The sequence below is a fragment of the Dipteris shenzhenensis genome, chromosome 10 (assembly GCF_047967505.1).
Source record: "Dipteris shenzhenensis isolate YYH24624 ecotype China chromosome 10, Dip_SZ_1.0, whole genome shotgun sequence".
Classification (NCBI taxonomy): Eukaryota; Viridiplantae; Streptophyta; class Polypodiopsida; order Gleicheniales; family Dipteridaceae; genus Dipteris; species Dipteris shenzhenensis.
In genome coordinates, this window is record NC_141605.1 from 19260588 (window position 1) to 19283377 (window position 22790).

The 22790-nt window shown below is 42.9% G+C and overlaps 1 protein-coding gene across 1 annotated transcript; it reads right to left on the reverse strand.

Annotated features, from left to right (window-relative positions):
- Window positions 1-3820: 3820 nt before the first annotated feature.
- Window positions 3821-22435, reverse strand: LOC147897513 (4-coumarate--CoA ligase-like 7). The gene is made up of 7 exons (XM_087380683.1): window positions 22415-22435; window positions 20491-21543; window positions 6134-6323; window positions 5892-6037; window positions 4681-4748; window positions 4367-4469; window positions 3821-4105 (listed from the first exon to the last, which is right to left on the reverse strand). The coding sequence occupies exons 2-7, from the start codon at window positions 21508-21510 to the stop codon at window positions 3989-3991; spliced, it is 1644 nt and encodes a 547-aa protein (XP_087236809.1). The 5' UTR covers window positions 21511-21543; window positions 22415-22435; the 3' UTR covers window positions 3821-3988.
- Window positions 22436-22790: the final 355 nt, after the last annotated feature.

Here is a 22790-nt window from a genome sequence, read left to right on the forward strand (position 1 = left end):
GCAGATTGGTAAAATTCCTTTGTCTATGCAGGATGGGAAAAAGAAATACCTGTCTGATGTATTTCATGTCTCGAACATCACCAAGAACCTAGTTTTTGTTAGTCAAATGGTTGAGCAAGGCTTGCAGGTCAGATTTAATCCTCATGGATGCTTTGTTGAGGATATGAAAAATAACGGTCGCTTGATAGCAAAAGGAAAGAAGAAGGGCAGGATGTTTACATTGGATGTGGACGTGCCTGAATTGAGTGCAGCAATGTTTGCACATGGGATCAGTGTAGTTGCAGATATTGATATCTGGCATAAACGCATTGGTCATGTTAATGTATAGCGACTTAAATCCATGCATGCCCAAAATATTGTTGCAGGATTCCCTAAATTCAAGGTTGCAGAAATGCATAAGGTATGTGAAGCCTGTCAATTTGGAAAACAGGCAAGGAAACCATTTCCTAGGCATGTTCAAGAGAGTAAGAAGCCATTGGAATTAATCCACTCTGATGTGTGGACTACTAAAGCTACATCTATTGGAGGCTGTTATTATTTTGTCACTTTTATCGATGACTACAGCAGAAAAGTTTGGGTGTATTTTATGAAACAGAAAAGTGAAGTGTTTGGGCACTTCAAAGCTTTTAAAGCTATGGTTGAAAAAGAAACAGGCTTGCAAATAAAATGCCTAAGATCAGATGGAGGGGGAGAGTACCTCTCAAATGAGTTTGCAAGGTTCCTATAGGAGCATGGCATAAAGCAACAATATTCATGCAGTCATACCCCACAGTAAAATGGACTTGCAGAAAGGAAAAACAGGCATATCGGAGAGGTATCTCGGGCCATGCTAAATGAAAAAGACCTTCCAGATTATTATTGGGCTGAAGCAGTTGCGACAGCAGTTTACATAATGAATAGGACTCCCACTGTAGCAATACATGGCATGATGCCAGAGGAGATGTATACTGGTAGGAAACCAGATATTTCTCATTTGAATTGCCTATGTTCATGTGCCAGATGAGTTGAGGTCCAAGTTGGATCCAAAAGCTGAGAAGTGCATCTTTATTAGTTATTCTCTGCACCAGAAAGGGTATAAATGCTATAACCCTTCTACTCGTAAGTTTATAGTGAGCAGAGATGTTGTTTTTGATGAGATGAGCAGCTAGTATAAACTAGTAAATGTGATTGATGATATAGATGCACAAAATGGTAATGCTGCACAGAATTCACAACAGCAATCACAAAATATTAGTGGACCTACAGTGTCCACTAGTAGTGGTTCACATACTTCGCCATGGACAGGGAGATTGAGATTAGGAGAATCTCCTTAAAGTGATATAGATAGTGGTACGCAGGTATCACAAAAAGGTAAAGAGAAGGTAGATCAGCCCATGTTTGATGTGAATGCAGGTCACTCTTATGTGGATGGTGAATCGAGTGGCTCTGAACAAAGCATTGATGATGAGTTGGGTATTCCTTCTATTGTTACACCTGGAGTATGGAAGACCATGGATGTTTTGAGAGCATCTGGTAGTGAGCCTATTTTGCCAGGTCTACCGACTCCAAATCAGAAATGTGATGAGAATATAGTCATCTCCTAAGCCAAGAGCAATGATGCCATAGACTTTCTTCTCTAATATCCTGTGGATAGGCTGAAATACGATGGATTTACAACCATTCACTATGCATATATGGTCAAAGTGATACAGGAACCAGAACCCACTTCTTTTGAGCAAGCCATGGGAAAAGAAAAATGGGAGAAAGCCATGGATGGAGAAATGGATGCCTTGGAAGCAAATGCCACATGGGAATTGGTGCCTTTGCCTAAAGACAAGAATGCCATTGGCTGTAAGTGGGTTTATAAGGTGAAGCACAATGCAGATGGTTCTGTGAACAGATACAAGGGAAGATTAGTAGTCATGGGGTATGCACAGACATATGGCATTGATTATGAAGAAACATTAAGTCCGGTTGCAAGGATGGCAACTGTAAGTGTTACACGTCCAAATTTGATGCCGCTTGAAGCCGTGGCTCCAAGTTGAGAGATTATCTGAATATGCGATCCAAGAGAAAAGTCGACAGGAGAAAAGATATAGTGGTAAAGATTGGGTGACTCTAGATGTGATGGAAATATTAGTAACACAAGGGTCTTACATAAAGCATATTCCAAGGTCTCTACACAATGTGTATGTTACTATGTAAAGTGTATGCCAATTTCAAAAAGTATGGGATTATAGTCTTTCTCTAACTAGTTTTAGTCTCTCTCTCTTGAGATCATAATTTTGAAGTATGTCCAAATCTCCTATTAGATCCACCAAATCAACGTTTAAGCAATATGACATTGTGCTTTGGGCGATACATATTTTTCATGTAAGTGTAGGTAAGAGGGATTCCATCTTCTTGATAAATTCACCTAATCCCTTAAACTTCGAATGTGCATGCACCTTCTAACATGTTATACATTGAGAATCTCGGCCACACAAGTTGTGATCCATTTTTTTTTTGTTTCTACCTCTTCCTTGCTTCAAATGTTAGACTCAGATGATCCACCGCCATAACAATTCGGTTGGTGTCCATCATAAATACAAATACATGTTACCCCATCGGCATATAATATATAATAATGCTCTAAGATCTACTTATCATGGATTACTAACTTCTCTTGTCATGACAATGTTTACCAAGAAATTGGATACCGTCTTCTTCCAATAGAGAGCACATCCTAAGATTCCAATTGGCATTAAGACTTGTTGTGTCAAGATATAAAACACTTATACACAAAGTTGCAGATGCAGATGGGAGATTGAAAGTCTCTTAACTTTTATTAAACCCACTTTCATGAACCTATAATGAAGTTCATGGCTTTTAAATATCTACTAGTTTACCTGAGGCTATTGTATACATAACTTTCTTTGTATTTAGATAATAAATAAGATTCCCTCTTCCAAATCAGTGATTGCAAAACTTCTTACCAGAGATATGTAACACAACCGGAAGGAGCATGGCAAAACGTGACGTGCCTCCGAGGGATAAAGAAACTATAAGTTGAGGTGCACATGCCAAGTTTCACCTGATTTTTACTAAGAGCCAAAACTTGGCCCTTGGTGAGTATGGGAGAAGGCACCTTCTGGAGTCAATGGTACCAAATGAAAAGGAACCAGTGTACATCGAAGGAGTGGATGCAAACAAGGAGCAGATGGTGGGGGGAGTAAAGGGGTAGTAAAATACAAGGGGGGAGGCGAGCTAATTTATTAATCTATTTTATTTTTCAATTGATGGGAGCATTCTATATTTTTTTAGAGGGTAACATACTTGAGGTAGGAAAAAATGTGTATCAAGGCATCCATGTAGGTACACTTTGTCTTAAGAAAAACTTCTTACCAGAGATGTGTAACACAACCGAAAGGAGCATGTCAAAACATGACGTGCCTCCGAGGGATAAAGAAACTGTAAGTTGAGGTGCACATGCCAAGTTTCACCTGATTTTCACTAAGAGCCAACACTTGGCCCTTGGTGAGTATGGGATTTGGCACCTTCTAGAGTCAATGGTACCAAATGAACAGTGTACATCCAAGGAGTGGATGCAGACAAGGAGCGGATGGTGGGGGGGGGGGGGAAGGGGTAGTGAAAGACGAGGGGGGAGGCGAGATAATTTATTTATTTTTCGATCGATGGGGAGACATACACCCACTAGGATTATCTATTTTCTTAGAGGGTAACATGAAAAAATGAGTATCAAGGGCATCCATGTAGGTGCACTTTGTTTTAAACAATAAATTCACACATAATAGCATGAAACTAAGAATTATTACACTGGACTGCACAACACAAACTCGTCTAATGAAGATAAGAATAAAATTGCAGAGATCATGCTTGAAAATATTATATTACATTGTATTCCAATCATTACATTCCTTTGCCAATCTAGCTTGGCTTAAAATCGGTGTGGTGTCCCTTGAATGCATGAATTAGAAAAAGGCCCTAAGACAATGAGGAATGAGAAATATCATAATTTGGATGCCACGTGCTGCTGCATTAGTTCACGCCGCAGAATCTTCCCTGAGCTCGACTTAGGAATGATGTTGGTAAATCTGACCTTCCGCACCTTCTTGTAAGGTGCTACCTGTTATAAGACTTCATATTGTCTTTCAGTCTAAGAGTAGAATATGTCCAAGCTTACAATATTAAGAATTTTGTTGAAAAGACAAAAGACAGATGCGCTACTGTGCGCGCGCGCGCACAGAGAGAGAGAGAGAGAGACTTAATGAGCTTTCATCGAGTTTCAAATTATTTCAGAATCTTTCCCACTAAAACTTTAAAAGTAAGCAAACAATGAATAGAATGGCGAATTAAGAAACCAAAATCTAAAGGCGATCTTTCAAACCTGTGCTGCTACAAATTGAATCACATCATTCTCACATATAGAGCTCCCAGCACACCGAACAACATAAGCTAAAGGAACCTCCCCTGCATCATCATCTGGGAAACTACGCACCCAGAAAGGAGAAAAAACAGTTTACAGAATCAATATAGTAGGAATTGCTAGCGTACATGTCTTCACAAACTGAGATGTTTTCTTCAAATTGGAGTTTTTAATCACCGAGAAAAGAACATTTGCCTTTCCTATTGAATAAAATATTGAATCTGAACATTCAATATAAATAACGTTAAAAGATTTTGAAAATCCAATTGACTTACGGCACAACAGCTGCATCTAAAATCTCGGAGTGACTGAGCAGCAATGCCTCCAGCTCTGCAGGTGCAACCTTTCCATTCCAAAGCAACATTATCATCATGTCGGTACAAAGGAGCATTACATTAAAAACAGTTCATACCATACATCACAATGCAAATTACCAAAACGAAGTTTACATAGCTAGTACTCACAAGAGCTTTCCTAATCTGTTGAGACAAACAGTTCAAATGGAAAATCTACATAAACATCTGCTCCACACACCTTTCAAGGTCAGCTATGTAAAACAATGACAACACAACTACAATTTGCATACAACTGACCTGATGGATAGATCTATCTATGTATATATACATACATGTGTTTGCGTGCATGCGTGTGCGTGTGTGTGTTTTTATATTTATATAGTCCACCTGTGCACCTACATTCTATGGTTGGCCAAGTCCGAATGGAATGAGTGGATTAAATGGAGAAGTCCCCAACCTTCTTCGAATTAATAGGCTTTAAAAAGACTCAGACAATCAAGCTTGTATCCCTGCATGTCTCGAAGCAAGCACCACTTTCAATATACCAAAGGAACATAAAAATCATTGGACTGTCCTAGCTGGTATTCTAGCCACTACAAGCAGAATAAATGGATATCTAGATAGTAGAGCTGGTGTGACCTCCCATAATTCATGTAGCATCACGTTTTAGATGAAGTTAGAAAAGCGTCACAGAAAGTTTCACACCATATCCACGCCTCTGCCCCGCAGCACCCCACCCCATGCTCTCCTGCAGGAAGAAAATCTTGACCATTCATTTTCTTTTCCTTCCAATTGGTTGCAACTAAGTACAACACTTAAGACGACTGAGCATTCGGGCTACTGTAAGCACTTGGACTCCCTATGCGATCCTCATCACTCGGACCTAGAGGTCAGTCAGTTCAGCGAGCTCACAAACTCCTCTAATGGTGGCACCGGGTTTATCTGCATTAGAGCTACTTACTATGCATGTTCGTTCACTGGTGGTGGGTCATCTTATCTTGACAAAATGACCACTACCTATTGGTTGGCTCCGCTTCAGGTTGGTACTATATTGAGGAGCCACTTACTCAGCTCATGTGGTTGTCCCTTTACCTACTCAGACTTGTGTGCCCCTAAGCCCCCTTGTGGTCATAAGTCAATTAAGCAATGAAGCAAAGATGTTTCAGGAGGGACCAAGAAAAGCCAATTACCTGCAAGCCCTTGTACTTGATAAGCTCTTTTAAGCGATCCATGATGTAAAGGTTACCTTCGTCATCAAAGTAGACAAGATCTCCTGTGTGTAACCATCCATCTTTATCCAAAGTGGCGGCGGTGGCTTCCTGATTGTTTAGGTAACCTACACAACCCAAAATGAGAGAAAACAAATGATCTCAAATAAAGATTACCAACACTAAAAGTAAAACCATCTAATTGCCTTGACAAAAATGAGAACCTTGCATGATGTTGGGCCCTCGAACCCATAGCTCGCCTTGCTTGTTAGGAGGAAGCCGTTCACCAGTGCTAGGATCAACCACCAGAGCCTCCATCCCTGGTACCAAAGGTCCTACGGTAGCGTAGTTCTTCTTAGTAGCTTTAAGAATTGCAATAGATGCAATTCCAGTTGTTTCTGTCATGCCGTAGCCCTGTCCAATAGATAGTTTGTTTTTGTTAGTTTTTGGCAACGAGTCCAATAGATTAAGTGCAGCAAAAAAGAGTTCAATGTTTATAAGGACGATCTTCCAAGCCCCACGAAGCTTGACTTGTATATAAGACCTCTTTGTTCTAGCATTAAAAACATTAACAAACAAAGACTTTTCCTACTCTAAACCTTTATTCTTTGTCATTGTATGCAAACAACTAATGTTACGCTCAAGTTGAGGCAACATGACCTCGGAAGGGTCAGTCGACATTTTCCTTTAAAGGATCAATGTTTGTATTATATGTGTTTGAGCTTTACGTAAATGATTAAAAAAGGGAATCAAGGTCAAGGTCCTTGGTGAGGGTGATATGGCACGAGACTAGGTGGATCTAAGACTAAAGGGTCTAAATGCATTAAATGTGCTAAGGGGCAAATGATTTCATTGATATCCCAAGAGAGGGGTAAATGATGCATTTAGGAGGTACCCTAGAATGAAGACATGTGGCATACTAGATCCATCTAGGGAATTGGGGCTTGGTGGATTTTGCAAGAAGGAGCTTTCACGTAAGAGTTGATTCTGTGAGTTTGCTAGCTAGGAGGAAAGTATGTGCCTATGCCTGTGATTGCCAAGAGAGAGTTAGGCATTACAGATTTATATGTGTCATTTTGGTATCAGAGCTACAGGTGATTGAAAAAGGGGGATTACAAACTAATGATCACGAGAGGTCTTGGGCTGGCTGGGCGTATGCTTAAGCTCACGGGCTGAGGAGCTAGTAACGGGACGGGAGCTAATGGGCGAGCTGCGGGTCATCACATAGGCGTGGACGCAGCCTGGCGATCTGTGCAGGTGTGAGCATATGATTGGCGGAGCCTCAGGTTGTGCTGAATTTTGGTTGGCGAGGTTGTCGCTCAGCTTCTGCGGTTAGCCTTAGCAAGCTACAGCCGTGAGGCCATTAGAGGAGCAAGTGAAGGCTTGCTACAAGCCTTTCAACTCGAGTACTACATCAACTTCAGAGTTACCAGCCGCGCACGCCTCGACACCCTCAACCTCTATATAAAGATCTTTGTGGTCTACAATTACTACGGAGCAAGGACGAGGAGTGGAGAGTAGTTAAGCCCAGGTCTGGTGCCTTCGTCGTGAACGTGAGCGTTGAAATGATGACTTGAAGTGAGATAAAGCATAGCGATCATACTATTTTAGAAGACATAATCGTAATCAACGAATTCAGGGGAACATTTCGACTATTGAGAAGTTTGTGTTCTTCGAAGAATTGGGTTCCAATACAATTGCATTCAAGGAGTCGATTTTGAGTTACATACCGAATGGTGGCTAGCAAGAAGAAATTACCAGGGAGCATCTTACTCTGCTTTTCTTGAATTTTGGTATTTCTAGTGCTATTTCAGATTTTATTTGTCTTTAGTTTGGAGTTCCTGCTCGTTGTATTGGGTTCCAGATTTGGGAGGCATATTGGATTAATGCAAACATTCGGTTATATGCCTGTTATGCATGGGATATTTGTAGTTTAGGTGTGCAAGAGTTTCCTTAGTATAGGGAAAAGCGGTTTTGGTTTGCAGTTGATATATATTTTTGGAGCTAGACTTTTGATTGTAGATACAATTCAGGTGTGTTATAAAAAAAAAAAAAACGAACACACCCATCGACCTAAATGAAAGTAGAAGAAGAAGCTTCTAGGATGGATCCCGTAGAGTCCGGCCAAACCCGCAGGTGTCGCGCCCAGTAGGCCATACACTATCTGGCATAATTGCATTATCGGAGGATGCCTTGCAATAAATTTTAGCGCAACAGTTACAAGCAAATGTAGGGCAAGCAATCTGAGCTCAGGAAAATGGTTCATAGTATGTCTGCTAGATCATCTCGAGAAGAGAAAAGTAAATCTCCAATGGAGCTTGAAACCAATGTTCATACGGTCGAGCCTAGGAGGGCTAAGGTGCCTAATATTGCCAATTATAGGCCAGAAAAGTATTCTGGTCGGATGTTTGACCGTAGTTCCGATATCATAGAGACCTGGTTACACAAATGGGACGAGGCCTTCGCCATTTGTGAAATCAAGAATGATATGAAGAAAATCCGCCAGACCACCCATATGTTTAATGAGGTAGTGGATAGGTGGTGGATAAAACAGCAAAAAGATAGTATGGCATCCACTACTTGGGAGGGGTTTAAAAAAGAATTTAGAAAACACTTCTTACCTCCTGACAAAGCATCCCGAGCTTGGGATCAGTATCGAAACCTTCGTTAGAGAAATTTATCAGTGGCGGAATACACTGATAAGTTCAGAGAAAGTGTAATGAAGGTTTATGAACCTCTATTTCAGTCAATCCAGGTAAAAGATTTTATCTTTGGACTGAATGATCAGATCAAGATGGAAGTTCGGGCTAAGTATGCGAACACACTAGATGAAGCAACTGCCATAGCCCTGAACTATGAGGATGCAAAAGGGAACAAACCAAGTAGGTTTCTGCAGGTTGGGACTCGATATGAGTACTCAAGAAAAACTGGGTTTAAGAAGAAGTGGATTAGCAAAGGGAGTGCCTCACAGTGGTCAAGCCAAGCAGGCGAAGCCATTTGAGACTCCTAAATCAAGTACCACCATTGGAATGAAAAGAAAAGTAACACCAATGGCAGCTCGGGCTTGGTCGAAGTCTTCTTTAAACCCAGAGCAAAGAGAAAAAGCGAGGAGAGAAGGCTTGTGTTTAGGATGCCTTCAGCCTCATTATTGTAAAGATTGTCCACGAAACAAGGATCGTTGTATGACTGAGATGGTGATCTCAGAATGCGACGTGAAAATGGAGGGAAGTCCTATAGCAGAACAGATGCAGATTCAGCTAGCGAGATCTTCTCAAAGGTCAATACTTGTTTTGTTATGTGTGTCTGTTGCTAAGCTAGTAACTAGTGCACCTAATAATGTCATGTCAAAGCCCGCAGCAACGGGATATACATCCTTTAACGATACGGAGTTAATTAAGATAAAAGGACAAGTAGCCAATCATGAGGTCATTGTGTTGTTTGACTCAGCATCAACGCACAATATAATTAACTCCTAGCTTGTAAAGAGGCTGAAATTAAAGACTAGCCCATCTGACTATGCATATACAATCAGAATGGCAGATGGAAGTTCAACTGAAGTATGGGACCAAAGGGTTACCCAGTTGAAGGACTATGCTGAGAAACTTGATTTTGAAATAACAAAGCTTGCTCATGCAAACATAGCCCTGGGTAAGGCTTGGCATTCTAGGAAGAATCCAACCATAGATTGGAAAAAGCACATTTATCAATTCAAGATGAATGATGTGTTGCATGTCTTACGAGGTGAAAAAGATATACCTCAAGGACCGTTGGTTTCCGTAATGGAAGTTCGAAAAGCTCAAGAAGAGTTTTTGTTTCTTTGTATAGCATCGGTAGAGCCGATTGATGATTCTTCGGTTAGCACTGATGCTACTCAAAATGGAGAGATGGCCAAGATGGCTGATCAAATAGCAGAGGAGTTCTATGATTGTTTTAGGGATGAGTTACCTTATGGATTACCTCCAGAGCGGAATGTTCAACATAAGATTGAACTAATCTCGGGGGCAGAACCTGTAAATAGACCTCTCTATAGGTTAAGTTTTACCGAAGAAGCGGTGATACAAAGACAACTGGAAGAATACCTCAAGTTGGGGCAGATTCAACCCAGTTTCTCACCTTTTACTTCGCCAGTGATATTAAAAAAAAGGAAAGATGATAATTTTCGTCTCTGTGTAGATTACAGAGCATTGAATAATATCACTATTAAGCACAGGTATCCGATGGCTCGGATCGATGATTTGCTAGATGTGTTACATGGAGCCGTAATTTTCAATAAGATAGATCTTAAATGTAGCTACCATCAGATCCGTATTAGAGCCGAGGATGTGCATAAAACCGATTTTAGAAGCAAGTTTGGATATTATGAGTTTTTGGTAATGCCGTTTGGACTTACCAATGCTCCAGCTACATTCGTCATGCTTATGAACGATTTGCTACGTCTGTATATCGAAAAGTTTGTAGTACATTTTATTGACGATATTCTTGTATTCAGCAAAAGTATTACTAAGCATCATGAATACTTAAGAATAGTGTTCAATACTTTGAGGAAAGCCAGTCAAGAAAACTGTACTATGTATGATAAGACTTGAATATTTAGGATTCGTAATTACTTCTGAGGGGGTAGAAATGGATCCAAAGAAAGTGGCTACGATACTGACTTGGCCAATCCCTCAGAGTTTTACCGCTTTGCGATCATTCTTAGGATTTGTCCAATTTTATCGAAGGCATATCAAAGGATATTCCGAAATAGTATCGCCATTGACTGATCTAAAGTACCTTTTTTTTTGGGACTGAATCAACCGGAGAGTTTTAACACCATAAAACAAGCTGTGGTCTCAGGACCGGTGTTAAAAATAGTTGATTCTCAGAAACCATTTTTCCTTGAAACTGATGTAAGTGGCATTGCGGTAGGAGCAGTTCTCCACTAAGAGGGAAGGCTAGTAGCCTTTGAAAGCACAAAGCTTTGTCCCTCTCAACGAAATTGGCCAACTCATGAATTAGAGTTGTATGCTGTTATCCATGCTCTGAAAACATGGAGACATTATTTATATAAATCAAAGTTTTATATTGATGTTGATCATGATACTCTGAAATATTTTTGTAAACAACCTAACTTGAGAGGCTGCCAAGCTAGGTGGATAGAACTCATGCAAGAGTTTAACTTGACGATTCGGTACCAAAGAGGGAAGGATAATAAAGTTGCTGATGCATAGTTTCACGGTATTAAAAAGTGCTCTAATGACCGAAATAAGAGAAACTCAAAAGGTGGACGAGTTTGTCCAGAGTCTTTGGCCTAAGGCTCATGTATTCAAACCCGAGAAAAGGATGACCTGGCATCCAGAAAAGGCCAGACTTATGCAAAATATACCATAAGAGATGGTATTCTGAAAAGAAATGACAAGGTAGTAGTACCTAGTCAGAATGATCTCAAGCAGAGAGTCATTCGACAATGCCATGATAGCCCATGTGCGGGATATCCAAGAGTCGAGAAGACATATGATCTCATAAAGCGAGATTTCTTTTGGCCAAAGGTGAAAAAGCATATTCATGAATATGTGACACGTTGTTTTTCATGTCAGGTAAGTAAGGCAAAGCGGGTGAAGCCACTCGGACTTTTACAACCTTTGGAAATATCATTTCCATGGACTTTATTGTGGGTCCGCCTACTATACAAGGTGGATATGATTCTATCCTTGTGGTAGTTGATCATGTTAACAAGATGGCTCACTTCATTCCAACTAGAGAGTCTGTTAGTGCCCCGCAAGTAGCGGACTTGTTTATTAAACATATATTTCGTTTGCATGGATTACCCAAATCCATAGTGTCAGACAGGGATGTCAAATTTACCAGTCATTTTTGGACTGCAGTGTTTGAGACACTAAGGGCTGAGTTGGAAACGAGTAGTGGGGATCATTCAGAAACGGATGGTCAGACGAAAAGAAGCAACCAAATTTTAGAGGATATCCTTCGAGCATATGTGTCATTGAGGCAACATACATGGGACAAGTGGTTGCCATTGTTAGAATTTGCCTACAATGATAGAAAACATTCCTCTACAAGGTTCGGTCCGTTTGAGCTGAACTATGGTTATAGACCAGCGAATCCAACTACAATTGGAGTACCTCAGAAAGTGCCTAGTGCCGCGAACTTTGTAGTTCAGATGCGGGAGATGCTAGCACTTGCGAGAGCCAACATCCGCCAAGCTATGGATAGAGCTAAAGCGTATGCACATAAAAACAGATCCATTAGAGAATTTAAGAAGAAGAAAAAGTTTTTCTTAGAGTTCCTTCGCACTCTAAGTCTTTGACTGCAGGAGAGTGTGCTAAGTTATCACCCTGATATTGTGGGCCGTGGTTAATTCTAAAAAGAATAGGCAAGGTAGCCCATAAATTAGAATTACCACAGGGTTGTAAGGTGCACCCAGTGTTTCATGTTTCTCGTTTAAAGAAATTTTTGCATACAGATGACTCACTAATCGAGGGTGTTGTTTTGTTTCAGGAGATAGAGGATAATGCAGGACACAAACCAACAAGAATCTTGGACCGAGGAACAATGCAAGTACGCAATCGGAAGATACCCATGGTGTTGGTTGCATGGCATGGTTTATCTCTATCAAAAGCTACCTGGGAATCCGTATGCCAGTTACGAAGAGTGTTCCCAGACTTTATCATCGAGGATGCTGATACCTGAAGAGGGAAGGAATGTTACGCTCAAGTTGAGGCAACATGACCTCGAAAGGGTCAGTCGACATTTTCCTTTAAAGGATCAATGTTTGTATTATATGTGTTTGAGCTTTACGTAAATGATTAAAAAAGGGAATCAAGGTCAAGGTTCTTGGTGAGGGTGATATGGCACGAGACTAGGTGGATCTAAGACTAAAGGGTCTAAATGCATTAAATGTGCCAAGGGGAAAATGATTTCATTGATATCCCAAGAGAGGGGTGAATGATGCATTTAGGAGGTACCCTAGAATGAAGACGTGTGGCATACTAGATCCATCTAGGGAATTGGGGCTTGGTGGATTTTGCAGGCAGGAGCTTTCACATAAGAGTTGATTCTGTGAGTTTGCTACCACCGAGGTTAGCTGGGAGGAAAGTATGTGCCTATGCCCGTGATTGCGAAGAGAGAGTTAGGCGTTACAGATTTATACGTATCAACTAAACGTATCAACTAAACACTGACTAATTTTTTTACTCTCCCAACCCTAGTTATTGGCCCATGTCTCTTAGATTTCCTAGGCAATGAGCTGGGTTCCCTAAAAGCAGGCTGGACGACAGCCAGCATTTTTCGTGTACATTCTTCCACAATCGCGGATAGCTGATTTGTATGATTGAAGCCTTAATAGAGGGGCTTTTCTTTTCTTCTTCTTCTTTGGGGCAGGGGCAAGAGAGCCTGGAGCAAGGGGAGCATGAGCTTCTTGCCAGTTGCAAGCCAGTTTCAAAATTAGTACCGACCCTAAATTTATTCTCATTGTTTGCTGACCAAAGGTGTTAGTAAATGCTATCAATAGGCTTTCACATGGAGAAAGTAGGGATCAAGCAAGCTCATCTTCACAAGTCAAAATTGGACGACTATAAACTCTTATGGGTCGCCATTCTTCTATATTCATACAGTATTGGTTCACTCATTGGAGAGGGTATACGAGTACAATGCCACATTGGTTTTCATTGTTTGCTGACTAAAGGTGTTAGTAAATGCTATCAATAGGCTTTCACATGGAGAAAGTAGGGATCAAGCAAGCTCATCTTCACAAGTCAAAATTGGACGACTATAAACTCTTATGGGTCGCCATTCTTCTATATGCATATAGTATTGGTTCACTCATTGGAGAGGGTATACGAGTACAATGCCACTCAAATGCCCCATGTGGGGAGAAAGAAAGAAAGAAAAAAGAAAAGAAAGAAAGTCTATTAATGTCCACGGGAGACGAACAGGTCCATGGGACAGCCAAAAACCCTTAGTATATCTGCTTAGTGAGGGTACATGGCAGCTCCCAAGGAGTGCAAAAAGCAACTCCAATTATTTAGAGTACTTTCCAAAAAACATAATCAGCCATACATCAATTCAAGCCTTAGGACACGTTATGATAAGAAATATTGTGACAGTATCTGCAACTTCATTCTCATCCCCTATCACCATTCCTCAGGACAACTCGCCAATTTGTGCCATGATGAATTTCTACTTTGCTTCAAGCTTTCCTCTACAATACTTGGCATAATGCTATGTCCTTTCTTTTTCTTCTTCTTGGCATCATCTCTGTTGAAAGAACTTGAAAAATCTGCCTAGGAGTCGTCTTTTTTCTTCACTCCATCCTTCAGGACATTTCCCTTGGATGTGTCCTTAGTCTCACCATTCCCCTTTCACTAGGCAAGATTCGGTTGTGTAAGGTGATTACTTTCATCAAGTAAACCATTGGCCAATTATTTGTCATCCTTGCTGCCATGATAGAAATTGAGCCCCAACTCTTCCAAAGTTGTGTCCACGACTATGTCCTTTGACTGACATCACAAACCTATCAAGAGAATCAAGCGAACCCTTGCCTCCATATCATTTGCCCTTTGCCTACCACTTTCTCTTCTAAGGTAGATATCTCTATCTCCCTTTCAAGCTTCAACTATCCCATATGAGTCCCTAGCTCCTTGAGCCATGTTGTAAGTGGATTGTTTAACAGTTTGATCTAGCAATACTCCAAAGCTAACATTGTTGGAAATCGTGTGGTCACCTCCCCATCTGGCCCCCATATGAGGAGAGCATGGGGGGTGAACCAAGAAGTGATGTGGCTGCTGCATGGGCAGCACTTTGGCTGCCATGTGGGCGGCACACATAGGGCAAAACATGAAATCATCGGGCTGCCACATGGGCTGCCATGTGGGCAGCAGGAACAAAGGCATACGTTGTAGTTTGGGGACAGCATGGAGAACAGCAGTGGTACGGAACTGCCACATGTCTGTCAACGAGTGGCTGGAACAGATCTGCACCGGAAAGCCAGGCTGGAGCATGGCATGACATCAGCAACTGGTACACTGGTCTGGTACAGCAGGCTGTACAGAAGTTCTGCAGTAGATCCAGGGGCTGGAAGAGCCTGGAACAGAAGTGGAACAGCAAGGCAGTATGTGCGCCTGTTTGGAGCAGGTCTGGAGCCCTAGAACAGGTCAGGTACAAGGCAGGACTGCCTGGGCCATTGGTAGCCTGCCACGTGGCCAGGCAGATGCCTGCAAGGCCCTCAAAAGGAGAGCCCAGGTGGGTCGGTACACAGACCCACTGGGTCGCCCAAACAGCCTGCAGGTCAGCCAATAAGACCCTACTAGGTCGGCCAGTTTGGGGGGGCATCCAGCCTTTGTAAAAGGGGACCCTTGGGGCCTCATAACATATCAACCAAAGCAGCAAGTGCCCAGCAGATTGGAGCAGTACAACACCTTCTTTGGGCCTACAACCAGGAGGATAAAGAATGGCTGAGAAGCCGCAGACAAAGCTTGGAAGGGCTGCACACCTAGGCTGACAGTTAGGGCAGCAAGATGTGGGGATCACGGCACGGTGACTAAGGTCTACAGAAGCTCATTGAGGAGCATGTGGGCTTAGGGATCTAGAAGTGCCACGAAAGTAGTAGGATGACACCTTTTGGGGTAAGGAAAGAGGACCACGATTTGGTGGGACTCTACACTTCTTTTGTATTGTGTCCTGTCGGGTGGAAATATATTTTGGTTGGTTCTATATCTCTTGTGGAGCATTGTCTACTTAACAGAGTTATGGCAGGGGCGCTCTATAAATCTTCCACTGTGGGGTACCCTCTGTTTGGTTCATTTCTAACAAACGTCTTCTCTGCCCAATTAAGTGTGCTTGCTCTCAACTCAAAGTCTCGTGCCAGCAGTCCCATACATATGTCCTTTAGAGAGAGAGGTAAGGGGTGTAAACTGAGTCAAGATCACAACTTGATTCCTAGACATAAGGCTCTTTTAAGTTTCTATGATCGTTTTTGACATGAGTATCCTCGTGCACAAGGTGAACTTTCAATCCTTTCCTGTATCCTTAAGATATTGGAACGATTCTCATCCATGTCAATTCTGACATTGGAGTCCAAGCCAGCCATAGCATATGAGTCTCTTGATTTGAGTGATCTCCCACTTGAGAGTCACAACTTAATCGAGTTAGTGACCTTGACATGTAACAGACACGAAGTCTCCAGTTGGTTGGTTTCTCCACAGGAGATATACTGAGTAGGGTAATCCAACCCATACCACTTAGCCTTCTTCAACACCCTGTAGAGGGTAGACATCTTCATGGCTGAAGTATTTCTATTTAAACCCAAACCACATGAAGACTTTGCTCTATTGCTGATTTATGGATCAGCAATGTATGATTGTACAACTGAATAAGTGCTAAAACAGGCATATGCACCATACAATTATTCCAGAATATTTAGTAAAGTGCAAAGATGGTTTAGAAATAAAGGGAAATGTATGCAAACTCAAAAAGTGGTTTCTTAGAATTTCTCCGGTTAGAAGTTAGAATGGAAATACCCCTTAGGCCCAATAGTGGCTAGTTATGACAAGTAGCATGTTAGTACTAGTCCTAGGTCCTAGGTATCCTATATGTCCTAGGTGGACTACTGCATATGTGGAAGGTGACCACCAGGCTTAGGGGCAGTGTCCTCTTGTATAGAACTGCTGTAGTTGGGTGGAGAAAGATCCCTAACATATGCTATAGTTTAATAGAGTGTCCAAGCGAGTGCCTATGCTTGTGGAGCAGTGTAACAGGTGGAAGGGAGGACGTGGAGCAGCAAGATGGGGGAGATAGAGCTGAAATGTGGGGAGGGGTGACGGGCTGGCCAAAAGGGGGAGTTAGCTGCTGCCCTGTCATATCTATAACAGAATGCAGCCAATGCGAGGAGGATGTGAATTTGGTGAGGGAGTTGCTCATAAAATGTGTACATATCCTTCTTGGATTGGCCAGGGTGGCAGAAGCCTTTATACAAGCTTTGATAAATCTAAGGTGAGTCTCCCAGCTTGCATCATTGCAAGGTGAAGAAAGAAGGAGATGAGAGAGTGCAGCAATAATAATGAGTTCCCTGGGTTGTTTGTGGTAAAAGGAAGCACCCACTCCTCCTCTACACAGAATTCTCTTTGTTGGGATTGCAAACATTAAAGAAATTTGATCAATGTGTGGTTGGGAATAGCATGGTTTATGTTCATTATACAAATCAGGGCAGCACTACTATTATTCTAAAGGAGGGAGCGAAGAGAAAATCATGTTTTTCATTTTCTAGAATGTAGCTGTAAATAGAGTCATAGATTCGGTATGGATTTGGCCTGAATTGTGTAGTGTGCGACAGGCAACATCCCTATAAGACATCTGAAGGGTTGGTCTGTATTGGTCTGAGATAGGATAGATAGTATTGAGGATGCATTGTAATTCTTGAGAGTTGGAATTATGAACCTATACCATCGGGCTCTTGATAATTCTTGGTAAAGAATGAGCTGAGTGCTATCTAGAGTTAGCCTCATGAATGATGTCATACCAAGATGGGTTATGCATCTGAAATTTGTTGATATCTCTGAACATGTAATTCAGCAGGAATAGCTGAATTAGAATAAGGGCCTATTCCCATTACCAGCTAGGGACTAGTTAAGGCTCTTAACAGAGTCTCCACATTCCCATTAGCATTTTTAGAATGTACTTTAAGTTAAATCTCCTGAGTGCCCGTTAAAAATGTTTGTAAATTTAACCCCTTCAAATTAGGTACTTTAAGGACTTTTAAGAAGAGAAAGAAGTTGGATAGGGAAAATTTAATAGTTAACTTAAGGTGAGCAGTGGGAATGATACTTAAAGTAAGATTCTTGTTAAGAAAATTTCATGGTCCAGATCAACTCGGAACTATACAACATGGCTACTCGTAAAGGTCTTGAAAAGAAAAGAAGAATCCATTGTGACCTTAACTTTAAAGAACTGACTTTGGATCGATGTGATAAACCATTTTGTATTAAAAATACCCCGAAAGTTTTATTTAAGACCACTTAGTGCATAACATAATGGGTTACCAATGGGAATGTAATTTCCATTTTAAGGTTAACTTTAACTTAACAAAACTAGTTATGTTAAGCTCACTAACATAACCTAACTGCTAGTGGGAAAAGGCCCTAAGTAACCAAAATGACTGAGAATCTAAGAGACACTTAGTAAACCTGGATATCTTGGCAAAAACTTATCATGATTCTGAGATGATCATTATTGATCTAGAATCAGGACATTCAACAAGGATGTTTTGTATTGTCTAGTTAACCATCAAATGAGAATTCAATAACGCAAACAATTTCTACAAAGAATTCTAGACTTATATTTCTCAATATACCTTGATTGGAAATTGAATAGATTCCAAGATCTTCACAAATAATGTATTATAGTCTAAGAATCATTGATCAGCATAAATCTGTTTAAAGCGCGGAGAATATTATGCATAATCAAACTAACTAGAGCTAACCATGATTAAATTACCTAGAGTTAAGGACGGGCTAACCTAAGATCGGGCACACTGTAACCCAAAGTTAGAAATAACCTAAGGTTGGCTCGAGCTACCATGGATCCAGTAAAGTAAGCTATACAAAGATGGAAAAGCAAAGGTAAAGTAGCTTTATTCATGAAGCATAAAGTACGCTTATGGGGAGGATCCCGGAGAGGGACAAACTGAAAAATAAGTAATAACTAATTACCTATCACTTTCTACAAGTTAAGAGACGCGACCTTCACCCCGCCCACTGCTGCCCTCGCCCCGCGCGCTGCCTAGGTTCCGCCCTGCCGCTCCCACCCTTCTCTCCCCGCGCCCTCCCCCCGCACCTTGGTCGCCACCCTGCTTGCCTTGCTGCGAGCCCCCTCCGCTGGTTGAGTGCTCCCCCCTGCTGACTGGCTGCCCCCCTGCTCCGGTCCAGCCGTGAGCCTCTCCAGGATGGCGCTTCCCCAGCCTTGGCCTGCTTGTCGGTGGCTTCCTTCCCGTGGCAGTGCGGTCTTCCAGGCTGGTCCTTTGCACCCTTCTCCCTCTCCGTGGAGTAGAGCGCGTTTGGGTTGGGGGTGTTCGGGCTTTTGGAGGTGTCGAGCCACTTGTGGCATGGGGCCTTGCACTTCTTCGGAGGGGAGTATCTTCGGCGTCAGCTGTCTCCCTTGCCCTGGCGGTCCTCCACATTTGCACCTTCACAGCAGCAGTGGGTTCATCTTTCAGGAAGCGTCTCTCCCCTCCCGGTGGCATTTCTTTGGCGGGAGGAGGTTTGCCCTGCACTCTCCTGTTCTTCCGGAGTTGGAGTTCTCCTCGCAGCTTTGCCCTGGCGACATCGGCCATGGCCATTCCCCAGCACTCCAGTTCGTCCCTTCCCGTGGTGGTGGTTGTGCTGCCCTCGTCCCATCAGCATCTCCTGGCCGCGAGTGGTGCACTGGAGCTGGAAATACCTGGCCCTTGGACAACAACCCAGAGGGGTCGCGTCGGCTGGTGGCCTCTTTGCTTGGGTCTCCAAGCTTCTTAAGACTCAGAGTTTTTCTCGAAGATTCTTCTCCCACAAGACGGCGGCCCTCGGCTCCTTCCTCAGGGATCCCTTCTCCTTTGGCTCTACTTCTTCTTGTCGTACCAGGAGGCTCCCCTTTTGGGTTGAGGCCTGCAGGTGCGTGGAGCGGGCTTCTGGAGTGCGGACTCGCCCCCCGCCAGGTGGTGGTCACTCCTGCTGGCAGGTCTCTTCCTATTGGGAACCTCGGGCGGGCACGATGGACGGGAGCTCAGCGGAGGAGGGAGCCATACATGCTTGGATTACGAGTATCTCCAGATTTCACTTCATCAGGGATTATTGGTCGGCCTCGTTTATTGGAGGTTGACTCAGAGGAGTCATATCAGTTGATGATTCACTGTCTCGAAGACTTTCTAGTACTTCCAGGATTCACTTCATCAGGGATCCGTAGTTTTTTTGGTTTCGCGGTTTACTGGTTTTCAGAAGACCCAGACTAGGGCTTTTTGTTCTGACAGCATTTTGCAACAGTTTTTGCTTAGCCCTGTGTGGCTTGTAGTTTTGCAGGTGGGAGTTATCCCTATGCTCCAGCATTGCTGTTGAGTCTCTTGTATTTCTTGTCTCGAAGTAATATAATTAGCCCTTCTTTTTTGGCAAAAAAAAAAATCACTTTCTAAAGAGGGGTGACACGGCACCTTCAAAGAAAGCGCGTACTGAATATTGGTAGAGCAAGCTGATGTCAACCTGCAGTACGGGGCCACGACCAGAAACTAGGTCATGTATAGACCAAACCGCTTTGTAAAAGCGAACACGAGATCATGATCCTAGACATGGGACTCGGGTCGTGAGGTATGCATGATACATGCCCACTGTCGTGTTTAGTGCGTGCTTTTGCTTTCTACATATCGTTAGGTTGTTTTGCGCTCCTCATACGTGTGCATACTGTGGAATTACCATGTATTTTCAATTTCACGTCGATCTTGAACAAAAAAAATCCGAGCATCTATGGAATTTGAATATACATTCGAATTTTGCGCTAGCCTGGGCAGAGAAGCCAATCGTCTGCGATAATTGATGCACAGAGGGCTGGGAACAGTTAGAGATACCTGTCGAAGGTCTGGAACATGGAGCCGCTGATAAATTTCCTCTAATGTCTCCTTGCCCAATGGCGCAGCTCCACTCGTCATTTCTATCACAGAACTCAGATCATATTTACGAATCACATCCTGCTTTGCCAAGGCAATCATAATAGGAGGGACGAGCGGAAGATTCGTAATTTGATACTGCTGAATTGCTTCCAACATCTGAAGGAAATCAAACTTAGGCATGGTGACCAGTGTGTTTCCCCTTTGGAGCTGCCCAAACACGATCACAGACAACCCGTAAACGTGAAACATGGGAATGATGCACAGAAAGGTCAAGTCCTTTTCGTCGTGCAGGTCAGCATCGGTGTTAACTTGGAGGGCAGCGGCTATAAAGTTCCTATGCGACAGAAGAACGCCTTTGGAAAGGCCAGTGGTCCCGGACGAGTAGAGCAGGGCGGCGGCATCCGTCTGGCGAATGCGAACGTGGGGAACCTGGTGGGCGGAGGCCTCGGCAATGAGCTGGGAGAGCAAACGGACGGAGGGAGAGGTCTGGGAGGGGGAAGGGGCGGGGCCTTCGAGGAGGACGATGGGGAGGCGAGAGGAGGAGATTTTGGGGAGGAGGTCAGGGACGGTGATGACGAGTTTGGTGTGGGAGTCATGGATTTGTTTGGAGATATCGAGGGGGGTGTTGATGGGGTTGGAGGTGGTGGCGACGGCGCCGAGGGAGACGACAGCAAAGAAAGCAACGGGGAAGAAGATGGAGTTGGGGGAGAGGATGAGGACTACGTCGTGCTGGGAGATACCCAGGAAGGAGAGCGAGCGAGCTGTGGTGAGGATGAGGTTGCGGAGCTGTGAGAAGGTGAGCGACTGAGCAGAGCAAGCATCAGCTATCGCCAGTCGATGTTTGAACGAGCGGTGCGTGGTCGTCTGGAAGAGAAACGAGACCATGTCCAAAAACGGATCAGACGGCAAAGCGATTAGAGGCCGAGGGGACTTGTGGATCTGAGTCCGCCGGTCGAAGGTTGCCACCTCCATAGCCATTGCTGCTTCTTCTTCTTCTTCTGCTTTGTAACACTCTCGATCTCTAGCCTATTGCTGCTGCTTTTCTTCTGCTTTGTAACACTCTAATCTCCCTGCTCACTCCTCCGTGTCTCGATAAGCTTGCCAATCGCTCACCTCATTAGTCAACCACCCCATTATATAGGCTTTCTCTACGGATGGGAGCCCCATTATACCGGCTTTCTCTACGGATGGGAGCTTTGTGGAGCTCTACAAAAAGAGCTCAATCCTCAAATCCTTGTTGGCATCTATATTTACCATAGGCAGCTTAGAAGGAAGTTTTTCTTTCCTACGCCCTCGTTAAGCCAAGTGTCGTGATTATAAGCGTCGATCTTTGTGAAGATCCAAGGGTTTGAAGTATGCTTTCTAGAAGCCACGTATACAATTTTAGGCCCTTGATTTTAGATTGATCTAATGGACTAAAACACTCCTTTCAAATTTGTTCCAAAAGCATTTTGTTTTTATTGAAGTATGCTTTCTAGAAGCCACGTATACAATTTTAGGCCCTTGATTTAAGATTGATCTAAGGGACTAAAACACTCCTTTCAAATTTGTCCCAAAAGCATTTTGTTTTTATTCATTCTTCCCACAAATCTATTATATAAGGAGGGAGATAATTGCGTGTTTTCTTTCTTGCCATCACTTGATTGAGTTATTGTTGGACAAAGCTCACTACCTTCATATTGAAACCCCAATTGGATAATAGCGAGGATTCAGGTCCAATTTGGAGTTAGAGCCATGACGAAAAGGCTGCCTACCGCAACCTAGTTATATTTATATACAAGTAACTTGACCCCTCTACGACGGGCTAGAGACCTACTCAGCTAGGTCTCGAAGGGGTGCCAACTCCATCTATGCCATTGCTACTTCTTCTACTTTGTGACACTCTAGATCTCTCTGCTCACTAGTCAGTGTCTCGATAAGCTTGGCAATAGCAGCAATAGCCTTAGTCAACCACCCCTTTATATATGCTTTCTCTAGGGATGGGAGCTTTTGGGAGCTCTACAAAAAAATCCTCAGATCCCTTCCACTTCAACTTGTTGGCATCTCTCTCTCTCTCTCTCTCTCTCTCTCTCTCTCTCTCTCTCTCTCTCTATTTATATATATATATATATCCAAAATTATTTTAAAGATGGCCTCATGCACCATGTCATGTCCAAGCTTTCCCTCCTGAAAGACTCCTAGCCACTCGGGTAGCTCAAAGTACCTCTCTCTCTCTCTCTCTCTCTCTCTCTCTCTCTCTCTCTCTCTCTCTCTCTCTC